The sequence below is a fragment of the Wyeomyia smithii genome, chromosome 2 (assembly GCF_029784165.1).
Source record: "Wyeomyia smithii strain HCP4-BCI-WySm-NY-G18 chromosome 2, ASM2978416v1, whole genome shotgun sequence".
NCBI lineage: Eukaryota > Metazoa > Arthropoda > Insecta > Diptera > Culicidae > Wyeomyia > Wyeomyia smithii.
Genome location: NC_073695.1, coordinates 66,333,472 through 66,357,999, shown reverse-complemented (window position 1 = coordinate 66,357,999; position 24,528 = coordinate 66,333,472). Strand labels below are relative to the sequence as shown.

At 40.2% G+C, this 24,528-nt stretch overlaps 3 protein-coding genes across 5 annotated transcripts in view; 1 reads left to right on the top strand and 2 right to left on the bottom strand.

Annotated features, from left to right (window-relative positions):
• The window catches only part of LOC129721446 (uncharacterized), a 37,354-nt gene extending 31,833 nt beyond the window's left edge, over nt 1-5,521 (top strand). Inside the window, exons 3-4 of the mRNA XM_055674002.1 lie at nt 4,501-4,732; nt 4,844-5,521. Coding sequence (XP_055529977.1) covers nt 4,501-4,732; nt 4,844-5,296 — 685 coding nt within the window. The 3' untranslated portion in view covers nt 5,297-5,521. The remainder of the gene's footprint in view (nt 1-4,500; nt 4,733-4,843) is intronic.
• The window catches only part of LOC129721444 (tyrosine-protein kinase receptor torso-like), a 91,803-nt gene that overhangs the window by 64,004 nt on the left and 3,271 nt on the right, over nt 1-24,528 (bottom strand). The gene's annotated exons all lie outside the window — the stretch shown is intronic.
• On the bottom strand, nt 5,562-8,182 carry LOC129721445 (heparan-alpha-glucosaminide N-acetyltransferase). 2 transcript variants are annotated; one of them, XM_055674001.1, is made up of 7 exons: nt 7,979-8,182; nt 7,601-7,924; nt 7,410-7,540; nt 7,214-7,338; nt 6,648-7,036; nt 6,305-6,588; nt 5,562-6,249 (listed from the first exon to the last, which is right to left on the bottom strand). In XM_055674001.1, the coding sequence occupies exons 2-7, from the start codon at nt 7,733-7,735 to the stop codon at nt 5,598-5,600; spliced, it is 1,716 nt and encodes a 571-aa protein (XP_055529976.1). In that variant the 5' UTR covers nt 7,736-7,924; nt 7,979-8,182; the 3' UTR covers nt 5,562-5,597. The 2 variants fall into 2 exon arrangements, with proteins under 2 accessions (XP_055529976.1, XP_055529975.1); XM_055674000.1 differs by having other exon boundaries at nt 7,601-8,182.

The following is a 24,528-nucleotide window of genomic DNA, read 5'->3' as shown; positions in this document are numbered from 1 at the left end:
AAGTTGATGGAAAAAATAATGGATAAATATATCCGTGATGAGTTTCCTAAAGACTCTTTGCTGCATAAGAACCAACATGCCTGTCAAAGCGGCAAGTCAACAGTAACTGCTCTTCACAGCTTAGTGACGTTGATTGAAAAGTCTCTGGAATATGAGGAGACGGCGCTATGTGCCTTTCTTGATATTTAACATTCGATAACACGTCCTTTGCATTAATTACTACGGCTCTCTTCAATAAGGGAATCGACCACACTTCAAGGAGTTGGATACACGTAATGCTTCCTAGCATAGTGATCACGGCAACCTTGGGAGATTCGTCTGTTACAATGTCGGTGATCAAGGGATGCCCGCGAGGAGGAGTTCTCTCGCCCTTGTTATGGTCACTAGTTGTCGACGCACTTCTCAATAAGCTTTCACAGCTTGGTTAGGAGGTCATTGGATACGCTGATGACATCGTCCTCATCGTCAGAGGTAAACACGACGCAACTCTGGCGAGCCGAATGCAAGCGGCTCTGAATGCCACCATGTTATGGTGTCTACAGGAGGGTCTAAACATAAACCCCTCAAAAACGGTTCTAATTCCATCCAGTGGACGAAGGAAGATCTCCATAACTCCTCGAACACTGAATGGAGTTAGACTGGGCTTCAGCAATGAAGTCAAATCCCTCGGAATTATTCTGGATAAGAAACTGAACTGGTCTGCACAGCTGGATCATGCCGCTAAGAAAGCGACCTCGGCGATCCGGGCCTGCAGAGCTCTGTTCGGTAAGACCTGGGGACTGAAATCAGACTTGGCACTTTGGTCTTACAAGACCGTTGCCCGACCAAGAATCACCTATGCTGCCCTTGTGTGGTGGCCTAAGGTGACGAAGTGACTGCCCAAGCCAAACTCAAAAAAGTTCAACGACTTGCATGTCTTTCGGTTACCAGCGCTATGCGAACAACTCCAACTGCAGCCATGGAAGCTATGCTCTGTCTACTGCCTCTACATTTTCATGTGAAAAAGGAAGAAGAGCTTGACGCTCTAAGGTTTCAAAGGAGGAAAACAATACTCGAAGGGGACCAAATCGGTCACCTTCGCATACTTAAGGAGTTCAAACTAACTAACCATCCAGGACGTTAGGACCAATATGGGTATTCCGTATAGAGTGATTGAAACAAACCGCTCTATGTGGAACAACGGAGGGCTTAATCTTCCACCTGGCATCGTCAGTTTTCATACGGATGGCTCGAAAATGGGATCCCTAACGGGATCGGGTATATATGGACACGGTATCAGGGAAACGTTTTCCCTGGGCAAATGGCCCGCCGTTTTTCAAGCAGAGGTATATGCCAGATATATCTGCGCAAAAATATGTCTGCAACGCAACTACAGACATGCGAAAATCGGTATATTCTCAGACAGTCAAGCAGCACTACTAGCACTTAAGTCCGTCAAATGCGCTTCCAAACTTGTTTGGGAATGCATGGAAACTCTACGGGAACTTTTCCGACAGAACTCAGTTTTTCTGTTTTGGGTACCCGGACATTGCGGAGTCGAGGGTAATGAACACGATGACTACCTAGCAAAACAGGGATCAGCTCAGCGATTTATTGGCCCTGAGCCGTTTCTTGGTGCGTTCAATTCCGCTATCAAATGCGAACTACTAACTTGTGAAAGGCTAGAAATAGCATCCCAATGGCAACAGGTACAGGGTTGTAGACAAGCTAAACAATTAATCTATCCGAATCCTGGAACCGCCAGAAAGTTACTTAGTCTAAATCGTAGTGAACTACGGATAATCACGGGACTCCTTACCGGACACATTTAAAGAAAATCGGTGTAGTGTTGAACGACACCTGCCGATTCTGGAGTACGGAGCTCTAATCCCAAGCAAGTCATTAGTTTCATCAACTATGTTGTACCTAATTGGGGTACAGGTTTACAACAAAACAGTACTACTCCATCAATGAGTACGAGCAATCCGTAGCCTGTGCACAGCAATCGGGGCCCGCCACAAAAGACAATCAGCAAGAATGTCGCAGTGGCATTTCAGAACCCAGCGCCCTTTAGGCATACAGGAAAAAAAATGCGTAAGAACCGCGTTAGTTCAAAAATTCGCGTAAAAAACACGTTTATTTGGAAATCCGCGGGAGAAAAATCGTGAAAAACCTGACTGTATAACAAAATTCAAAGGTTAGTATAGACGGATTTAGTGCCAACTCTACTAAGGCTGGTAGCACCCTCAGATTATTACGAAGCTTTGTGGGTGTGTGGTCATTGCAGAACTAAGCAACTTTGCGTATTTTTTTCGAAAATTTATCTTGACTAGCATTTGAATTCGATATATCGTAATGACGACGAGAGATAAAGAAGAGTTGTCAAAGAAGACTATTAGATAATTATCTGAATTATCATTTGGAAAGATTAAAAAAGGTGGTTTAAACGTATTGTGCCGTGTCAAATAAATGTTGTGTGGCAGGTGGTTTAAACCTTCACTAAAGAATATTTTATAAACAAAAAGTGATTTTAAAAAAAGGGTTTAGGTAGACAGTTTAGTTGCCTAAAACTCTTCTAAATTTTTTAAAATAAGCTCAATATGTATATATTTATGTAGCAGTATCTAGCTATCGATCTGATAGTCTTATGCCTAAAGTAAACGATTCGATGATCCAAAAAAGGTTTGATCGATGATCCAAAAGAGGTTTTTCTTCAATCTTTTAGCGCGAGCGTAATAAATAGATTAATAGTTATTCAGGACATAAGTGGAAAAAAGGCGAAATGTATTCAACCGGGATGGAAAAAAAATTTCTTGAAGAAAAACTAACAAAATTCGAAAAGTGGAGACAGAGTGATGAAGAACCTTAACGAACAGAAAAGGAAAGGTATGAACTCTTTATGAGATGTTGTTCGAAAAGAGGAAATAATAAGATAACGAAAAAAAAATTTTGCAGCGAAAAATAAGGTAAAGCCCGGGTTAAATTCAGTATTTCAATTATTATTTCAGTCGCGGCTCGACCATACGATGACTAGCTCGATGGAACAATTTCATGAAAGAAACAAAGTAGGGTAAGGAACGGCTTAAGCAGCGGTGCCTATTTTAAGCAGTCACAGAAAACAGGCTTAGAACTTTCGAATTTTGATCACATCAACCGTTATAATCCGTGTTTCATAACTCTCTGACAAGGCATAGCTATTTTGAGAATAAATCTGCGAATAAATCCAAGGCAGAAAAAAAAGTCAGGCAGTGTGTAATGTTTAAAATAAACATGATGAATTTCCCGGTTTAGCATTGAAATTTCCGGCTTTTTCCCAGTTTCCCCAGTTCATTTTCGAATTCCCGGCTTTTTCCCGGTTTTCCCGGTTCGCTGGCCACCCTGATTAAAATCAAATTACCACCATTGCATTTGTATTTCTGTAACAATCGTTTTAGAACAATCGTTTACCGCTTCTGGAAAAATCAGGGATTTTTATTCCGAAGTTGACTAGATACCCTGATTGTTCATCTTTTTGCTATCAGATGCGTATAGAACGTATGCGAACTTTGCTGAAGACACGATATTATTCGAATAAGATGTTTTTGTTAGATAATAAGTTTAAAATTCAATTCTTTTTATTATTAAATTATTGCAATTTTTGAATTTAAAAGCAATAATTTGATTGAATGATAGAGACTGTTATCAAAAAAGACATTTTTATTAAAATATGCCAAATTGCAACTAAATCGGAAATGATCGGTCCGTATCGATACGCGAAAGCCCCTATGGGACTTCAAAATGACTTCATTGTTAACGGTCCATAAGTAAACCTCTACTAACTGTGTCGCTCTACGCATATTTATCTGCTCATAAGTTGCGTATCGCGGCATAAATATTTTTGGTCAGCTTGAAACCATTCTTGACCATCAACGTGCATCCCATTCAGCAATCACTCTCTTCTCTCTCTGTCTGCTCGAAGGGCCAGTAGGCAAATCACTTCTTTTTTTTTTCATTTTTTACTTACATCGTGCTTTGCTCAGTTTTCACCACAGTCATCAATTGCGTGCGACGTGCAAAAGCGGGTATCGACAGTTTCGACGGTTTGTATTGGTGCAAGGGGCGCAAAATTTGCATACCAATCGACAAACTAAAAAACTTGTTTGGTTTGCGTGTACCATCGGGAGAGTGTGGAACCTTGAGCCACATAATTGTCGTCCGCGAGGCTAAAAATTAATTCATACCGCATTTGCTGGGATCGCCGCTGAAATGGCCCATTGTCAGCGTTTGTGACGTCCAGACGCTAATCACATACCATCGGTGGTCGTTACAGTAGTTTGTGTTTTTTTTTTCTAGTAGGATGGTTTTACAAACTACTTGCTGCAAGTGGGTCATTCCGGCCGTTTGCGCCTGGCGACTAGTTAGTATTAGAATGCTGAGATTAGAGCTGTAGTTCGAACGTTGGTTGATCGATCCATTGATTTGCTCTTGTGTGTAATGCGATGTGTTAGAAAATATTTTATTCTATGGGATTGTATTTTTCAGAGATCTTCACGATAACCTGGATGTTGGCATGGCATCTGCAACGGGCGCCATGGGACTGGCCACGATTGTTTCCAATAAGGCAGGCGAAACTAGTGGCAGTAGCCACCTAGCTGAGCCACCGCCGCCCCCTCCAGTGGCAGCAGAAATAGCAGACGAAGTTTTAGTGTGCAATGGAGCCGCAGAGTCGGTAGAGCTGGTTGTTCTCAACGATTTAAATGGTGATAATAATAAGGTACGTCCACTTCTACCTGTCATTAATTTCGTTATAAAGATTTTCGTTTAGACGTTAATAAATCGAAGAAGTTCAAAGCTGAAATTTTAAATGAACATTCCTTTTTTGCAGAAAGACATTCCAAGTAATAATCAGTTCGAGACGTTGGAACTTATCGACGAGGAAAAGAACCGAAACTACTCGAACGCGGAGTCGTCGTCCTCGCTGATGTCCTCGAACAACGATAGCCGATCCGCAGACTATATGCACAATTCGGCCACGCTGGCTATCGGTGAAACCAGACGCCGGCTGCGACGCAATAGTTACAACAATTCCAAGAAGAACAGCTGCGAGAATATTGACTCCATCGACCACATCAACGACAGCGATGTGATTGATGCGGTTAAACTGCACCCGACCGCAGATGGGCCTCGCTTGGATACGTTTCGATCGAAGAAAAAGAGCAACAAAAGGCAGAGCCTAAGACAGGTTGACGACGACGAAGAAAATCTTACCCAGAAGGAAGATAAATTGGTAACCTGTCTGTATTATTCGCTTGTATGCTGGGATTGCAGCATTTCATAGAACCCAAGCGAGAAAAAAAAAACAAACGCACTTTAGCTACTCAAAAGACTACACTACTTAGTTGTTGCCGGGGTTTTTCTACGTGAACCGTATTGAGCTCACAGTATTTTATATCGATCTTTTTACAATTTGAAAATACTAATATAAATGCAGCCATTATTATTATTTAGTGGTAAGACAAAATCCACTGTTAGTGTGTAAGATAAATTATATAGTACACATTAAGCAGAGTTCGTGTTCTCAGAAGATTGTGAAACTCCCTCAGTAGTCAATGTAGCATATATTATCCGCGAAACATTGGTTACAAACTATAGAATAATTTCTTCCTATAAAGCACAAACGCAATCACATTCCACAATGCAGCATTCCAGAGGGCTTCCAGTGTTAGCATAAAGTGAGTATTCATTCTACCTATATTCCAGTGCCAAGGTAGCATTTTGTGAAAAACGGTATGACCAACGTATAAAATGATAGCATTCATTCCGGCATACAGAAAGGGAGATCCATTCCAGAATCCCTTGACATCAACGAGCAAGTAACAGATCAACAGTAACAAAAAAGCCAATGATGCAGTCACTAGAACGTACGACACCGACCAGAGATTTTTGTTAACCGGAATCCATCCGTCGTTTTTACTGAATCCGCACAGGATCCCACCGAGCAGACCCAGTATTGTGGCCCAAGTGATCAGTCTTTTCACTCGTGCTAGCGGTTGTGTATGCGTAAGCATGAGAACTCCGCACTGTAATCCTAGGAATACTTGGAAAATTGTTGGCAAACAACCAAACGGTCCTTCTGGATCAAAAGATAGTGCGTCGTACATGTAGCGAGCTGTTGGATGCTGATACAGGTGACTATCCCCGAGTATCGATCGATCTATGTAACCGGTAATACCGCCAGTACAGTTCTGGTAAGCAGTCATGAAGTGTTTACCACCTGGTCCAAAGTATCCACTAGAATAAAGATGTGGTTGTCAAGAAACCCTGATACTTAAAAATCCTAAAATACCTTGGACAACCTGGGGCTGGCACTAAGAACATTATCAGTAAGTAGACCAATATTATTGATCCAACGACGAGCCAATGCTTCCAAAGCCGTGCGATGTCGATGTTACGCCTCACCAAAGGATGTTCAAATTGAACATTCTCCTGGTACAGGTACAAATGAATCACTGATACAACTAAATAGGCAATGCCGAATCTTTGCAGGACTCCGAAGATGCGCAATTCCGACAGCGTAGGTCCGTTCATTGAATTGAGACATAACCCGATACAGAACAATTTGATTGATCTCTAAAAAATAAGTTGATTACGTTATTTCCACCTAAAAGCAAACCAGATTGTCAACTCACAATCGTAATATTCTTCAGTATTGTAGCCTTCGGTACATTTCTATTGAGCTGCGAACGTAGAGAAATCGGAATGCATACACCCATTATGAACAGAAACCACGGAAAAACTAAGTCTGCTACATGCAGTCCGTTCCAAGTGGCATGTTCGATCCACCAGTACTGGCCGCCACCACTATTGACGAAGATCATCAGCATGATTGCGATGCCCCGAAAGGTATCCAAGCTGCGGAGGCGAGTTTTCGCTGCGCCTGCCGCTGCCTTGGTGCTTTCCGGACTGGCTGGCGCCAACTCAGCATCGCGGGAGGGTTGGTGAAACCGTTGCAGTAGCTTTTTGCCAAGCACAACCAATATCAGGAGGCAAATGATTATCAGTGCAATCGTGAGGAAAGCTATCGGGGTGTATCAAGTGTGTGTGGTGAGGTAAGTTTTCTTCAGTTTAAAAATATTAGGAGATATTTGTGAATCGAAGATTGTAATTGAACTCTAACAATTTGTCAAGATACTTTCAATGAAATAACCTCCTATCAGCAATACAAACCGTGCTAAAATTATCTAACGTAACTTACGCAGATAAATATTGACGGGTTCCTTAGCGGTTTCGAGCGTACAAGATGTGATACCTCCTTCTTTGATACGCAAATCATACACACCAAATTCCCCTAATGCCGCACTCAATTGGCACACAAAAGATCTTGAAAACAAAAAGTGATACAACCGATTCGGTTGATAAGCGAGAGAATTGTTATTTAAATCATTTCATACTCATTATCGAAAGCATATTTTCCGAGATTGTGCTCGAATATTTTGAAATTCAACCTCCGTGCTACATCCAGTTCGAGTACATTGCCACTGTCTTCTTCGTTTTTAATCTCATGTAGCCTGGTGTAAGGACACTGCAATCATAGAACTATTGAAACGTAAGGTTTTTTTTAAAGTAAACTTAAACCAAATACCTTTTCACAATCTTCCGACAGAGAATACAAGAAGTAATTTCTCAAGCCATCGATGCTGGCATTGAGAAACGCCTGATCTACCCACAGCGACCACAGATCGAGCCCGCGGAAATACTGCTCCGTGTACTCAATCATCCTGCTGCCTGGATGCGACTGAGAGGTGAGCTGAAATCTTACCTCTTCTAGGCAGCTTTGAGATGGGTAGTCAATCGCAAAATCATATCACCCACAACCAGCAGTTGTTTTTTGCCTGCCGAGCCGAGCCGATACGTTAAAGTTCAATCAACCAATTGGGCGAAAGTGTATATGGCTTTAGGCTTTAAGCTGCGATAAGAAAACAATACAATTCCCCTCTACAGTGAAAATCGACCTGTCTACCTTGTGCTTATTTGTATTATTGATATTATTTCTGCAACACTTATACATCCACAGCTTAGAATAGGTCAGTGTACTTTTAGTTTACATCCTATATATTGGCAAATGGAACATTGTTATTTAGCTTCAACTGCAAAAATATGACACTCAATCAAACCGATAAATGAAGATACATAATAAGTTTTTGAAGAGAAGAAAAGAAAAGTGACACAGTCTAATGAGCTGTGAATGAATATGCTTTCAGTCAGGATGTTGTGGGTGGGTCATAGGCAGTGATGCTGGACTTGCGGATTTTATTATTTATAAAAACGATATTAGGCGCATTAGGCGTATCAACACAGGGTGTCATTCTGAAAAGTTTCTTTAGCCAGTGGTACCGTAAAAATAAAAAAATTAAAATATTCAAATCGAAGCTAATCTCTTAGTTAATTCTGAAAGAATTACAATAATAACTATACTAATCTGTTTCTAACAGATCTATGACTAATACGCTTCATAGATAATGATTGAAATTTTGTGAAATAAATGAAATTATTCTCCTTCCATGTTATTGTACAGAGACAAGTGAATTGGCATTTGCATTTCTCGCAGAAACAAAGACAAATGCTTTCAAAATCAGTAATTGTGAAGTAACCTATTCATGAATGTAGATAATTTCTTGTTTAAATATTGTTCACATGAGTAAGTATAAGTATAACAATCCACAGCGTGATTGAATGATTTTTTTTTCGAACATTCATCACAAACACACTTCTTTCCTTCATTGAACGACGAAATAAATTGAATATTGCTTAGATGTCATTCACGTTAGGATTTGTTTCGGAACTTACCCTCTTCCTCCTGCTATAATAAAGCATCGTAAAATTTCTCATTTCATCCACCCCAACTCAGTTTATATCATGTTAAATAAAGGTAAAAACTAAGTAAAAAAATCAAACAATTTATTTATTCAGACTGGACTCGCTGCTTGTCCAGAATTCATCTGTTAGAATCTTAGCGAGATATTTTTGTACTTATTTAAGATTTTTTTTAGTTTTGAAAGTTTTTTCTTCAATTTGTAAGATTTATAACTTATGTAAACTGACCCGGTAAACTTCATCCTGCCCATCTTTTCTCTCTTCATTTAATTACAGCCAGGTTTTTTACGCGAATTTTTGAATTCACGCGGTTTTTTTTCGCAGGTTTTCGAATGAACGCGCGTTGGGAACCAAAAACGTCTAGGTGTAAAAGACTTAGTCAAAAAAAGTAGGAGGTTGTATCCAAGACACGACCACATAAATGACGTAGAACTACGTACACTATTAACAAATGCATTGAGTGTTTCATTAGTAACCTAGTAACACAACTGGTTTTATCATATTCTCATAGCGCTTTTTTTGCTTATTGAGCGCTATAAAACGTTGATAAAACCAATATTTTTACTTGGGTAATGAGTTATAATGTCTACTAATGAAGGGTTGTGAATTTCGTGAACCGGATTCAGCAGTTAGCAGAACGTGCCGAGTTAAAAACCATACACAGCACACACACACAAATCATACCATATCATAGACACACACACATCATACCATATCATACAGACACACACATCATACCATATCATCATACCATACACACATCATACCATATCATACACACTTACACACATTAACCATATCATACACACATCATACCATATCATACACACACAGCAAGCAAGCGACCAATCAGAGGACGTTATTTTTATTTCAACAAGCCTTGACAATTTTCAATAGTGCAATAGTTCGTAGATTCAAACAACATTTTTCTGCATTTGGGGAGATGCGTGTATAATTTTCCAATCGATTGCTGCAAGAATGAAGAAAATCGGTTGAAAACCAACCAACCTATAAGCATTTGAAAAGGGACAAATTTCGTCCCAGTTTTTCAATTACTTGTTTATTTGTCTTGAAAAAAGGCATTTTGCTGTTCAATATCGGTTGCTAATCGCAACCTTTGTGCCCCAACAGTGGGGGAGTTAAGATACACGGACAACATGCACTGTGGAAGCTGTTTCACCTTCTGTGAATTGGACGGCCGCGACAGATGTAACTGCTAGAATCCACACAGAATGCTTGCTTACGTTGTCAAAAATTATTAACTTTCAATGACTTGTTTATTTGCCTTGGAAAAAGGCATTTTGCTGTTCAAAATTGGATTTGGTGATGACGATCTTCATGCTGCCCTAACACGGGGGAATAATGGCAGTCTGGCGAGGCACGCTGAGAAGAACCGCGCTGCTCCTGAGACGTGGTGACCAACCAGAGGGCTAGTGCTGCTGCTGCGGGAGGACGACTGCTGTTGTCGCTGTCTAGAACTATTATGAGCGGCTTCGGCTGAAACAGGCTCTTATATAGGCCAAAAATAGCATGTTTTCAATTGCAAGGTATATGATTCTGTCGACCGTGCTTGGGAAGCAATCATATAACGACCAATCAGAGGACGTAATTTTTGTTTAAACAAGGCTTGACAATTATCAATAGTACAATAGTTTGCTTAATCAATCAACAATTTTCTACATTTGGGTGGATGCGTGTATAATTTTCAAAACAATTGCTGCAAAAATGAAGGAAATCGGTTGAAAACAAACCGATTTATAAGCATTTAAAAAGGGACATATTTCGTCCCCTTTTCGGTAATAGTTTTCCTATTTACATCCCTATGTGGTAGGCTAAAGAAAAACGTAGTTCTACGTCAAAACCCTCCGCCCTCCAAAAGATCCGGAATGACCGTCAAAGAGGACAATTTTAAACACTGGTCATAAAGCGTCATGTTTTTTTTTCTAAAATCTTTTTTGATGGTTTACTTTACGCGGATTTTTGAATTACGGCGGTTTTTACGCGGATTTTTGAATTAACGCGGTTTTTTACACGGGTTTTCGAATTAACGCGTTTTTTTACAAGGTACGTATCCCCCGCGTAAAAAAACCTGTATTTGAAATATTGAGGGCATATGAATTCTTTATTGATTCCACATACTTCCAAAAATTGATCTTGCGATTTGCAAATCTGTTCTGCAAATGCATGTCGAATCTGATATTGGATACGTTATAACATAGAAAGCAAATTGTTTGAAATTATAGGTTTTATTGAATGAATGAGAACATTCTGGCCTTGAATTTCGCCTAAAATATCGTTTCTTGTAGTACATTGGTTTATGCATGCATAATTTTGTCCGATTACATAATCGGACATCTATGTTTTTTCACCGCCAAGCTTGCAAGTGCACTCATGTTCCTGGAAAACATTCGAACACACATTCGAAATGAGTTTCTCTTTTGGAGATGTTGCGTTCAGAAATACAAATGGGTTCCAAAAACGGGATTTTTGAAAATTTTTACTAACCAAAGCATACAAACAATTATTCGTTGCTTTGATGAACATGCTCGATCCAGAAAAGTGTGATTTTTTGCAATGAGTTCCTGAAATTTGTCACATGATGATCGAGCTTTTGACTAACAATTCTCATGGTCTCAACTGTCAATCGCGACTTTTTCATCAATTCACGCTAGGATGTCCTTCCAGTAGTATGGTACTGTCAGAAAGGCAAAAAACGTACTCAATAATATTAGAAAATCCTGGCTGCTTGGAAATTTATTTTCCATTTAGGGGAATTTCAATGCGAAGCTCTATTTAAGATTTTTTTCAAGGAGTAAGGAGTAACGGTTCAAAACGGTACTAAATGGTAAAACGGCGGGACGGTTAAAAACAGTCGAAAAAAGTAGGATGTTGTATCCAAGACACGACCGCATAAATGACGTAGAACTACGTACACTATTAACAAATGCATTGAATGTTTCATTAGCCTAGTAACACAACTGGTTTTATCAAAGTTCCATACCGATTTTTTGGCTGTATTGAGCGCTATGAAACTGATAAAACCAATATTTTTACTTGGGTAATGAGTTATAATGTCTACTAATGAAGGGTTGTGAATTTCATGAACCGGATTCAGCAGTTAGCAGAACGTGCCGAGTTAAAAACCATACACAGCACACACACACACACACACAAATCATACCATATCATAGACACACACACATCATACCATATCATACAGACACATACACATCATACCATATCATACAGACACACACACATCATACCATATCATCATACCATACACCCATCATACCATATCATACACACACAGCAAGCAAGCGGCCAATCAGAGAGGTTATTTTTATTTCAACAAGGCTTGACAATTTTCAATAGTGCAATAGTTCGTAGATTCAAACAACATTTTTCTGCATTTGGGCAGATGCGTGTATAGTTTTCCAATCGATTGCTGCAAGAATGAAGAAAATCGGTTGAAAACCAACCGACCTATAAGCATTTGAAAAGGGACAAATTTCGTCCCAGTTTCTCAGTTTGCATCCCTGTGTGGTTTGCTAAAGTAAAACGTAGTTCTACGTCAAAACGGTGCTGTCCCGTTCAAAACGGTGCGTCTGGTTAGCCTAGAAATCAATCAAACGAAAATCACAATTGATACTGTTTCGAGAAAATTGTTGCATCCGACTGCAGGAACATCGAAATGTTCATAAGTATACATTTAATAATCAGAAAGGGTAGTGTACAAAGCTACAACCGCAGGTTTAACGTTAATCTACATAAGGCTGTTTCACGGTGCTCTCACAGACCGTTATTATCAAACAAGAAAAACCATCAAAACGGTGAACGCCGGTTTGTTTGTTCGTTATGATGTTCTTCGTCTCTGGGTAAATCTTCGAAAAAATCGTTGGAAGCATTTCTGAGTTACGTCCATTTTTTTTGTCAAAATGACCGATATTCTTAGGAAAGTCATACAAACTCGTCCAGTAATTGGTTTTAGTCTCTCAGATTTCAATGGTACTTTGTAGGTATAGGTATTTTACCTACCTATAAGCAAATTGCATAACCAAAAAACAAGCCTAAGGTTTGGGAAGGGCGTAACTTCTTCATCTCAATAAAACTTATGTAATACAGTGGTCAAAAGTTTAATTCAAGTTATGTTGTGAATACTAAAGAAAACCCTTAAACTGTAGTAGGCGTTGAAAATTGACAGAAATGTCAAATGTTTGCGTTAGAAAATTTGAATCATAGTAGGCACCTTTGTTTGTCTGTCCACCTCTTTGCCTATTCCCTATGGAAACTACTGAACCGATTATCGTGTAAATTTGCCCTTAGGCTTTTTTGAGTATAAAATGCAAATTTTATATACAAAGGTTTTTGGGTATGAGGCGGGGTTTGTTGATATTACTGTGCCATCTGAGACTTTCCCATAACTTAGTGGTGTAGTAAAGTGGAAGAAGAAGGGGAATATTAGTTATGTCATCATTAAATAACTAATAATTTGATTACCGGTACATAGAGATGCTACAGCAACAGATTTCTATCAGATTATCTATCTCATTAGTGTGGGCTGGAAGAGGGTGTAGCAACAGTGAATTTGTTCTTTGTAATTTCCAAAATGGCAAATGGTTGGACACGTGTCACTTGAGATCCTATTGTGGTCATTCACCTCTGTCCAGCAACTCCTATCCCAACCTCCACGTGGTGCCGACCGGGATACGAGTAACCTTAGCGGAGATCGGGTAACCAACCCCGGTGGAAACTTTGGTCGTATGTTGACTGGGAAGGGGGAACGTACGCGGCTGTTTCCCCATGTTAGGGGCGGCGTACAACAGCGTCTGATTCGGAGCGGGCGGCTGAATCATGAAACGCGGTGTCTCGCCAGCTATATCAAAGACGGCAGCCCCGTCGCGAGAGTAGGTATCGCAGCCCTAGTAACGCAGCATACTGAATATTAAATACTACGAACAATCCAGTTATAAATACGAAACGGAATAATCGGCATGGACCTAGGCGAACGAAAAAGGACAACGATTATTGGAAACTCGGTACTTGGAATGTAAGGACTCTACTCGAACCGGCACGCGCAAGTATCCTGGCTAGAGAGCTGCGGAAGGTGAATGTGGAGGTTGCAGCTATCCAAGAGGTGCGGTGGCCGAAATCGGGAGAACACGAATTCCGAGCAGTAGATCCTATTGCGGACACTTCATTTAAGTACCACATCTACTTTAGCGGCGGCGTGAAAGCAGAAAGAGGAGTCGGTTTCGTGCTAATTGGAAAACAGATGAAGCGTGTCATTAGATGGAGGCCGATCAGTGACCGTATATGCGTGTTGAGAATTAAGGGTAAATTCTTCAATTACAGCCTAATAAATGTGTACGCACCGACCAACGAGAAACCCGATGACGAAAAGGAGGAGTTCTATGAGCTCCTGGAAAAGACATACAATGAGTGCCCAGGACACGATATAAAGATTGTCATCGGAGATGCAAATGCACAGGTCGGGCAGGAAGACTTCTTCCGCCCCTCAACTGGTAGGGAAAGCTTCCACTCTACTACGAACGACAATGGCCTGAGGCTTGTTAATTTCGCTGCAGCTAGTGGGATGGCTATCTGTAGCACTTATTTTGCACGCCGGAACATACGTAAGCACACCTGGATGCACCCGAATGGAGAGCTCTGATCTCAAATTGACCACGTTCTGATTGATGGACGGCACTTTTCAGACGTACAGACGTGAGGTCGTTCAGAGGACCGAACGTTGACTCGGATCACTATCTCGTAGTAGCCAAAATCCGCGCTAGGCTGTCCAACGTGCTGAAATCCAAGGCAACGAGGAGGATGCAGTTGAACATCCAGCGGCTATCAACTGAAGGAGTGGCTGCAGAGTACTCGCAGAAAGTTGATGAACGGATTGAGGAAAGAGCTGAAGGGAACCTGAATGAACAGTGGAGGCACATCCACAGTTCGATCAGCACTACAGCACGAGAAGTGTTGGGTACAACTGCGGCAGCTGCGCCCAATGAGTGGTTTGACGTTGAGTGCCAGCGAGTGACGGAAGAGAAGAACCGCGCCAGGGGTCACATGTTGGCCACGGCTGTGACTCGTCAGAGCATGGGTAGATATCGAGATGCAAGAGCCGCTGAAATGAGACTCCATCGCCGGAAGAAACGACAGCATTGGGAGCGTATCCTTGCGGAGGCGGCAGGTTGCTTCTCCAGGCACGATGCGAGGAGCTTCTACAAGAAGGTCAACGGAATCAGGAATCGAAACGTGTCAGCCCCTGTCATGTGCAACGATAGGGAGGGGAACCTGATAACCGATAAAACGGAGGTGGCCAGGCGTTGGAAGGAACACTTCAGTGTGCTGTTGAACGGTGAGGGAAACAGTGGAGTCGAAAGGAGCAGGATGACTATTGAGAATGATGGTCAAGCTGTGGATCCACCATCCATGGACGAGGTGAAGAAAGCAGTGAAAGAGCTGAGAAACTGCAAGGCAGCCGGGAAGGACGGCATTCCCGCCGAACTCTTCAAAGTCGGGAGCGAACAGCTGTATCGTGCCATCCATCGGATCATGCTGAGAGTGTGGTCTGATGAAGAATTGCCCTCGGACTGGTTAGAGGGTCTCATATGCCCGATCTACAAAAAAGGCCATCGCCTGGACTGTAGCAATTATCGGGGCATAACACTTCTCAATACCGTGTACAAAATTCTCTCCCGCATCCTGTTCCACAGACTGAGGCCGTTGCAGGAGACCTTTGTTGGCGAGTACCAATGCGGTTTTCGAGGGGGACGCTCCACGACGGACCAAATGTTCACCTTGCGACAAATCCTCGATAAATTTCGAGAATATAACTTGCAGACGCACCATCTGTTCATAGACTTCAGGGCAGCGTACGATTCAGTCAAGAGGAATGAGTTATGGCAGGTTCTACTTCAAGCGTCAGGATAGCCGGTGAGATATCGGACTCGTTCGTGACGTTAGATGGTTTGAAGCAGGGTGACGGGCTGTCGAACTTATTGTTCAACATCGCATTGGAAGGTGCTATACGGAGGGCTGGTGTGCAGAGAAGCGGAACCATCATTACGAAGTCGCACATGCTTCTCGGTTTTGCGGACGATATCGACATCATTGGTATCAACCGTAGAGCTGTGGAAGAGGCCTTCGGACCTCTCAGGAGAGAAGCTGCGAGATTAGGGCTTGTCATAAACTCTGCCAAAACGAAATACATGGTGGCTGGCAGAGTGCGTGGTAGTCCGTCGGAGGTTGGTGCTGCGGTGGTGCTAGATGGGGAAACATTTGAAGTAGTCGACGAATTTATTTACCTGGGAACATTAGTGACATGTGACAACAAGGTTAGCCGTGAGATAAAGAGGCGGATAGCAGCCGCAAACAGGGCCTTTTACGGATTACGTAACCAGTTAAGGTCCCGCAGTCTGCAAATCCGAACTAAACTTGCACTCTATAAAACACTGATTCTTCCGGTGGCTCTCTACGGCCATGAATCATGGACGCTGAAAGAGGCTGATCGGCAAGCTCTTGGTGTTTTTGAGCGTAGGATTTTGCGTTCAATCCTTGTCGGCAAACTAGAAAATGGTGTTTGGCGCAGACGCATGAACCATGAAGTGTACCAGGCATACAAATCGGCGGATATAGTCAAGCGGATAAAACACGGCAGGCTTCAGTGGGCTGGGCATGTAGCGAGAATGCCGGATGAGCGTCAAGCGAAGGCTATATTTAGCAGGAATCCCGATAGAGGTCGACGACTCCGAGGTAGACCCCGCACTCGTTGGATGTGTGCTGTCGACGAGGATGCACGCGAATTAGGTGTTAGGGGCGATTGGAGCATAGCAGCCCAAGACCAAGGGACATGGCGACGTATTCTGGATTCGGCACTGGATCGATAATCGGTCTGTCGCCTTTAAAGTAAGTAAAGTAAGTAAGTAAACTCCAAAATACCAAACTCGATCACCACGCCAATTTATATGCGTTGGTTCTCAAATACGAGGTTTTCTCCGTGCAATATATTTTTCTGTATCACAGTGGCGTAGTTAAAGGTTATATTTTTTGGTAACAGCTTCATTTCAACTTTATCTTCGGTTTACGTAGTCGAGTTTTGCAACCGTAAAACGGAGTATATGTATTGTTGGTTGTTTATGCGTTCATTGAGATGAATTCGGTTGAGCAACCTCTCAATAATAGAATTTATATTGGAATGAAGAAATCACGCCCTTTTTCAAATCTTGAGCTTACTTTTTGCTATGAAAATTAATTCTAGGTTGGCAGAATATCTATAACTACAAAGTACTATTGAAATCTGAGAGACTGGAAACAATAACTGGTCGAGTTTGTATGACTTTTTTGCTAAGAATATCGGTCATCTATTAAATAAAAATAAGTTGGTGTCTGTATAACGGCGTTTCACTCGAAGTAGAATCAACGGATTTGAATGATTCTTTTTGTGTTTGTTTTGTCTTCATCTTCGACGAGTTAATAGGCCATAAAAATAACAATAATCAACTGATAAAGTTAGAAAAAAAATGAAATATATTTTCGGTTTTTCCCGCCTTTTACTCCAAGAACAACGTCATTAGATTACTACGATTGTAGGCTATGACCGGTAGACAAGTTGTTGTAGCGTCGTTATTGAGGCGTCGTAGTTGAGTAAACAAGCACCTGTTATTGATTCACGTATTAGGTGATATTCGTTTTCGCTGCCTACTACACCTTTTCTATGCAAAAGCGCTATAGCGTGGTAGCAGCAAACTCAACATGCATGTGAATACTCTCAACGTGGCTTTGATTTTATTCAAGGGCATATACTCGATAATGTAAATTAAATTTCTGGCTTATTTGAGCAAAGTTGCATATAATCGTTTTATTTATCTGATAAATGAAAAGAAAGAACAAGAATAACACTACATGTGCGATGATTTAATTTACCATTGCTCGAATCTAATCAATCTGTTCAATTTTCTTTAAAATGCACACTGACTGTCAATGATCTAAACATTTGCTCATGCTGCAATGATTCTGTAAGCTGGTAAAAGAAACGTGTAGTTTTTGCTTCTCAAAAAACGTTCGTTAAATAGGCACTATTGCATTCCTACAAATCTCTGAATTTACAATTAATTGTTGAACTGAAAACTATAATGTTTCGAAGTGTCAATTGCACTGTGCTTAGGCAGCAGATTTGCCTCAAAAAGCAGATGAAATATTAATGTCATTGAAGCGAAAATTTCGAAGCTCCGTGTACCTACCAATTTACCATTTAATTTCAAACGTCTGTATGTACCTTCGCGCTCCGCAGTTGGGTGATATTCGATAATGCCCAAAGCCCTGATAACTGGTGGCATTGAACCTTAAACATGCAAATTCTCGCATAAACAGCTTTATGTCACATGGTCACGTGAAAAACAATTGGTATCATGTATGTTTGAAAAAAAAAAATACCCGAAAAACCGACCCATGATATTTCCCGCCCTTCTGAGATTCTGAGAGGTTTTCTGTGAGTTTTAGTGAATAACGATTTTTTGTTGCCTTTGATCGGAAAAATTCGAAACAAGTTTTCATCACCGGGGCGTACTTAAACGATAGCCTTCATTTTTTTTTAAATATTTTATGGAATAGTTCTATGCGATTTTCGTATTGGTTTCTGTTGATGCCACTTAAATTCAACGTCGGTTTCTGTTAATGTGCTGTGCTGTGACTGTTTGTCAAGAAAGAAGAAAACACTGTCGGTACGTAATAAACATAATAGATTAAAAATAATAATGTGTTTTTGCAAGAATTCTGTGGAGTATTCATACTGATTTCAGTTGGTTTCGATTAATTTTCTTCCACATGTAGTGGGAATGCTTTCTAACGAAGATGTCGCTAAGGGTATTTTATAAAAGGAATGTTCCCTAATCTACATGATCAAACTGATTCTTGCATATCTTCCAGTTGACTTTGACAAATTTCTGCTGTGGTCGAAGTGTTTTTTGTTCAGATGAAGTTGTTGTAAGTGGAATGTTCAAATACTTAACATGCCGTTGAATTAAAATTAAATTCGTTGTTTTTGTTCCAGTTTTGCGAGTTAAGACACGAGTAGTAGCAGGTCAATAAAAGTGTCAGGCTCCGCAACACTGAAGATAGAATATTAAAAAGTCAGGAAATATACGAGTCCCGAAGGGAAGTCGATCGGTTAAGAACAAGACGAGCTCGAAATGCACGACGTTCGACACCCCATATATCTCAAAATCGTCAGTTACACACTTAGTTTCCATAGTCTTTAAACGAGTCTTGAACAAAAGAAAAATAAAATATAATAACTTAAACACTCAATTGAGAGAAAAATGCTAATCAAATATTTTCAAATACTACTACTTTATAGATTCAAGGTCAAATTTACCACCAATGCATTGCTGCCACTACCCGATGGCAAATGTCCTTGAAGCGACAATTCTGACAGGAAACTACAAAGGAGAAGTCGTAATAATCCCGTGTATCTCGATTACTCCTACCGATTTGCCGTTAAATTTTAAACGTCTGCAATTTCCCGTGCGTCGCGCATTCGCGATGACTATTGATAAAACCCAAGGACAGTCACTGAAAATTTGTGGCATAAACTCCGAGTATTCATGCTTCTCACATGGACTGACATTGTGACCCCGACATTGTGGAATATATAGAATTTAGTGGCTAGGACCGCCTTGACCACTTTCACATGTTTCGTATATTCCGAATTTTAAGCTTGAATTATTTAGAATTCGGAAGTTTTTTATAAAATCTGTTCCAGTGAGATTGGCCAGGTAGAAGTATCGGAACAGTCTATATTTAAAAAAATGACTGTTTATTTTCAGAAATGTATTGAAATGATTTGATTATGGTTGAAAGGTGCTTCATAATGTTCAATGAAATAAAAACATAGAATTTTACGAGCGCAGGATTGAAAAAAAAACTAAAAACAAATCGGAGCCGAAACATATCGTAGGTATGTTTTTAGCAGCAGTTAGATATTTCAGTTTTTGCAATACAACAGTCAATAAAACTCAAGGCGGCGGTACGAAGTTTGCCGGGTCAGCTAGTTGCTTAATATAAATATTTCCGTAATCGAGATGATGCATAGAAGCCAAGCGTTGACCCTGGACACTATTTAGAATTCAAAGATGACCACTTTTATTTTCTGGAAAACTATACTTTTTATCGACTGTTAGTTTACTCAGAGGAGTTTCTTTCGGCTTCGCAGTCAGCAACTGGAAAACAACAAAATTACTGAACACCACCCAATATGGGTATTTGCGGAATCAGATTGATGCCAGAAAAACAGCTGAAAATGATCGAATACCACTCAATATGAATATTTTCAGAATAGAAGTGATGTACAGAAGCCAAAAGTCGAGGATGTTGTCATTCCGATAAAACCAATCATTTCAAACGATTTGCCTTTTGACTTTGGCCGAATCGTCGTGTTTAGAGTATAAACAAATCGCAAGAAATCAATGAATTCGGAATGTTTAAAATTATTGAACTAAACACAAAAATAGGCGAGACGAAGTTTGCCGGATCAGCTAGTTTTATCATGAAAAGGACGTAACTCAAAAATGCTACCAACGGTTGTTTTAAAAATTTACCCAGAGATTAAAAGCATCATATCGAACAAACTGGCGCTTACCGTTTTGATGGTATTTTTGTTTGATAATAACGGTCGCTTCTCACACGCCTCAAAGCTTCAAAGAGATGCACTGCCATTCGTTTGACGATGGTATTTTGGCCTATTTCTGTCTACTTTGTTCTATCTAAATTGAGAAATCTTATTACAAGGACAGTGATATACGTATTTTCCAGAATCTCCGCACACAACGTGCGAAATTCTCATTTCTAGAAAAAATGTCAAAATACGTTTGAAGAAAAAAACCTCGTGGTGGAGAGTACTTGTTTGACATGTTTGTTCAAGAATGTGTTTAGACAGCGAGCCATGCCACCGTTAGAGGAAAAAGTATCGCAGTGAAAAGTGGTTCTACCGTGATCATTTACAAGCTTGCCTCTGGATATCATTCTGGTTTCCAGCAATCGGAAGTCGCCATCTAAGAATTCAAAATAGTGTATGGGGTCGATTTTTAACTTCTGTGCATCATGTCGATCAATTTAAGCTGTTTGCCAAAAAATTGGTTGAAGAACGTGTTTAATTTGTGTGGGATCACCCTCCCCCACCTTCTAGAATAAAAAAAAAGATGTCAAATCATCATAGAAATATTTCTTATACTCTAAAATCCTCAAATTCCCAATATTTCCATTTGCTTGATTAGTTCTAGAGTTATGCAAAAAATTATGTTTCATTTGTATGGGAACACTTCCTTCCCGAGGAGGGTGGGGTCTTGAACTACCACATAGATATTTCTTGCTCTTGAAAATTTCCCCATGTCAAATTTGGAACCGTTAGTTTATAAGTTCTCGAATTTTGCAAAAATTTGTGTTTCATTTGTATGGGACCCCTCACCTTCAGAGTAGGGAGGGGTGTCAAACTACCATATAAATATTTTTTACTCCTTAGAAAATCCAGACACTGAGTTTGGTTTCATTTGGTTCATTACTTCTCGAGTTTTGCAGAATTTTGTGTTTCATTTGCATGAGACCCCTCCTCTTCTAATGAAAGGAGAGCAATATTCTTTGCTTCCAAAAACCTCCACATGCGGAAAATTGGGTCCATTTGCTCGATTAGTTTTTGAGTTATGCGTAAATTTGTGTTTTATTTGTATTGGAATTCTCCTTTCCAGAGGAGGGGGGTATCAAACCAGCATAAAAATCTACCCGGGATCCAAAAACCACAACTTACAAATTTTCACGCCGATCGGCTGATCCCTTCTTGATCGTTGCGTACGGACAGCAACTTTTTTTATTATTATACATTTTCTCGAATCCCTTTACCAAGAACTTACCCTAGAGCTCAAACTGCAAACAAAAATCAAAGGTAATAGCTTCTTGACTGTTCCTACGAATTTTGATGCCCCTAGCCGCCTCGGAAGTACATCAAATGGCCGAAGAGCAATTGTTTGCCGGCGTTTTTCCGTTTACTTACGGGAAAACTCCATTGAAGACTTGAGGCACTTCCGAAACGTTTAGGGGCACCAAAGTTCCCAAGAACGATTAAAAAGCTATAATTTCTCATTTTACTTCAGTTTGGGCTTTGGGGTATTTTTTTGTTAGTGCTTGTTGTGGCTCAAATTTCATCGTTACAAATCTGGAAAATCTTCTGAAAATTCTTAATTTTGGTGTTTTCTGAAATTAAAGTTTTAGAAAGCGTACCAAACTTTACGCTAGCAACCATCCCATACAGCAGCAAGATGGGAAATTTTGTAAGGAAAAACTTCCTAGAAGACACAAAAATCCTATCTTGAACCGTTGTTGAGCTATTCGAATTTTATTATGGAAAGAATATTGTAAAATGCGATAATCTTCAGTATGTGCAGCATCGAGTCAACCATTCTTGACTACGACTGCAACATTAGTTTGTTTAAATCTGTATCAATATACATAGTAGGCGCTGCAGATTAACCAGTATTTAGTTCTTTGAAGACTGAACGATGTCGCCCAGACTTAAAGTTAAGAAAGACATTTTAACAGACGCTTCCCAGAAAAAATTATCAAAGACACATTCTTCCGAACAAGAGGTTTTATTCCTCTACCGATTCCATCGTGAGAATGATAAACAATCAATTTTCGAGAGAGCTGATATTGTTGCGTCAGAGGCCATTGCGATGTGGTATCAGGTCGGTCTCCCCCACCAAGATATTCGAAATGTTGTAAGAAAGATTTTGAAGCTACGTACAAGGCAGGATTATAAATTAAAACATGCAAAGGCGATTCTAGAGCAGAGTGCGTTTATAGTTGAAAACATTCTTCAACAACAATATCGCTTGCCAGCCTGTCTCGGTGAACAAGATTAGTTGAGAGAATTCGTTGTCGATATTGTTTTTTGGCACATTTTGCATGTTGTAGGATAAGTACAACGATTCACTGTGCCCCAGTGGGTCGAGAAAATTTCCAGCTCCAGAAAAACCCTCGACCCGATCGGCAATCGAACCTAATGACACAACCGTGTGGAACCTCGATCTAATTATAATTATTATAAACGGCCAACAAAAATAAATCTGAGCTTGATAGAAATAACTAACTAACTAACTATAGAAATAACTAATATTTGCGATATACAATAATATTTAATTTTTGATATTTCAAATATTAACGAGCCCAAGTTCAGAACACAAGTTATTACAAAAACAGATCGTAACAAAATATCAACATATGTTACAATCCTGATAGATTTAGCTGATCGGGAGAGCTAACCGATCGACATCGCTAAACACAGAGCCAAAGGGACCAAACTTTCAACACCGATAAATACTGGTTAATCTGCAGCGCCTACTATGTGTATTGATACAGATTGAACCAAACTAATGTTGCTAAGCAACCGTTCGAAGGTTCATATTTCGGTAAACTTTTTGCATCGAAACCTGTGGTGCTCTAGAGTAACCATGGCCGAGAAAGGGTTAAAAACATCGCTAGAACGTGAAACAGTCTAAAATAAAACTGAGAATTATGACGAATACTAGAAAGCAGAGTTATTAAAATTGAATGTAAAACTAACCGAGAAAAGGCTGGAATTAGGCAACAACAACAATATCGCACGCTTAGCCTTGGGTCTCGATCAACTAGATTAGTTGAGAGAATTCGTTTTCTTTATTCTCGCTTATTTTCCGTCGGTCTAGTTCCGCCACTGTTGTGGCCAATCACCGACGCCCAGGGAGGCGACTCCACACCCAGGACCCTAACTCACGACCCGTTTTATTAACGGACCGGCGCCAACGGCTTTTACTTCCTAATGCGATGGAAGGCGTGATCCCATAGATTTTTCGCCTCAGAAAATCTCCCGGTGTCGGCTAGGAATGAATCTAGACCAGTTGGGTTGGTTGTGAGTGGATCACGCCACCTCACAACCATCGACACCTATGTCGGCGGTGGGATTCGAACCCAGGCGTCGAGCGTGGTTGGCGGAGACGTTACCAACCACACTAGGCCCCCGCTCCTGAGAGAATTCGTTAGCGATATTGTTTTTTGGCACATTTTGCATGTGTAGCATTTGCATAAGTACAACGATACACCGTGCCTTAGTGCTGAGTCGAGAAAATTTTTAGCTCGAAAAGATCTCCTCGACTGGATCGGGAATCGAACCCGATATGACAACCGTGTGGGAGAGCTAGCCGACCGACTACGCTAACCTCAGAGCCACGGGGACCACATGAGCCGTTGCGAACCAGAGTGGTCTATGTGCCATCGAGCAAATTGTTCAGGAGAAGCAATTTTCGAAAAATCTCTGAAAAAAACTCTGTTCAACGGATTCTTCCAAATAAAATGTTCTAATATAAAGGTTATGAAGTGGTTTAACAATGGGATACATAAAATTGACAGTTTCTTTGCGAAATCGGTGATTTTATCTCACCAATGTACATAGACCACTCTGACTTCATATATATATATATATATATATATATATATATATATATATATATATATATATATATATATATATATATATATATATATATATATATATATATATATATATATATATTTATATATATATATATATATATATATATATATATATATATATATATATATATATATATATATATATATATATATAACCCGGTAAACGACAAA

What these genes read in the sequence shown, in the direction of transcription:
- LOC129721445 (XM_055674000.1), bottom strand. Translation starts at nt 7,735, where the DNA reads ATGATTGAGTACACGGAGCAGTATTTCCGCGGGCTCGATCTGTGGTCG. An exon ending in ACCCGTCAATATTTATCTGC is followed by an intron (nt 7,037 to 7,213) that starts GTAAGTTACGTT and finishes ACACCCCGATAG; the next exon opens with CTTTCCTCACGATTGCACTG. An exon ending in TACTGAAGAATATTACGATT is followed by an intron (nt 6,589 to 6,647) that starts GTGAGTTGACAA and finishes CTTATTTTTTAG; the next exon opens with AGATCAATCAAATTGTTCTG.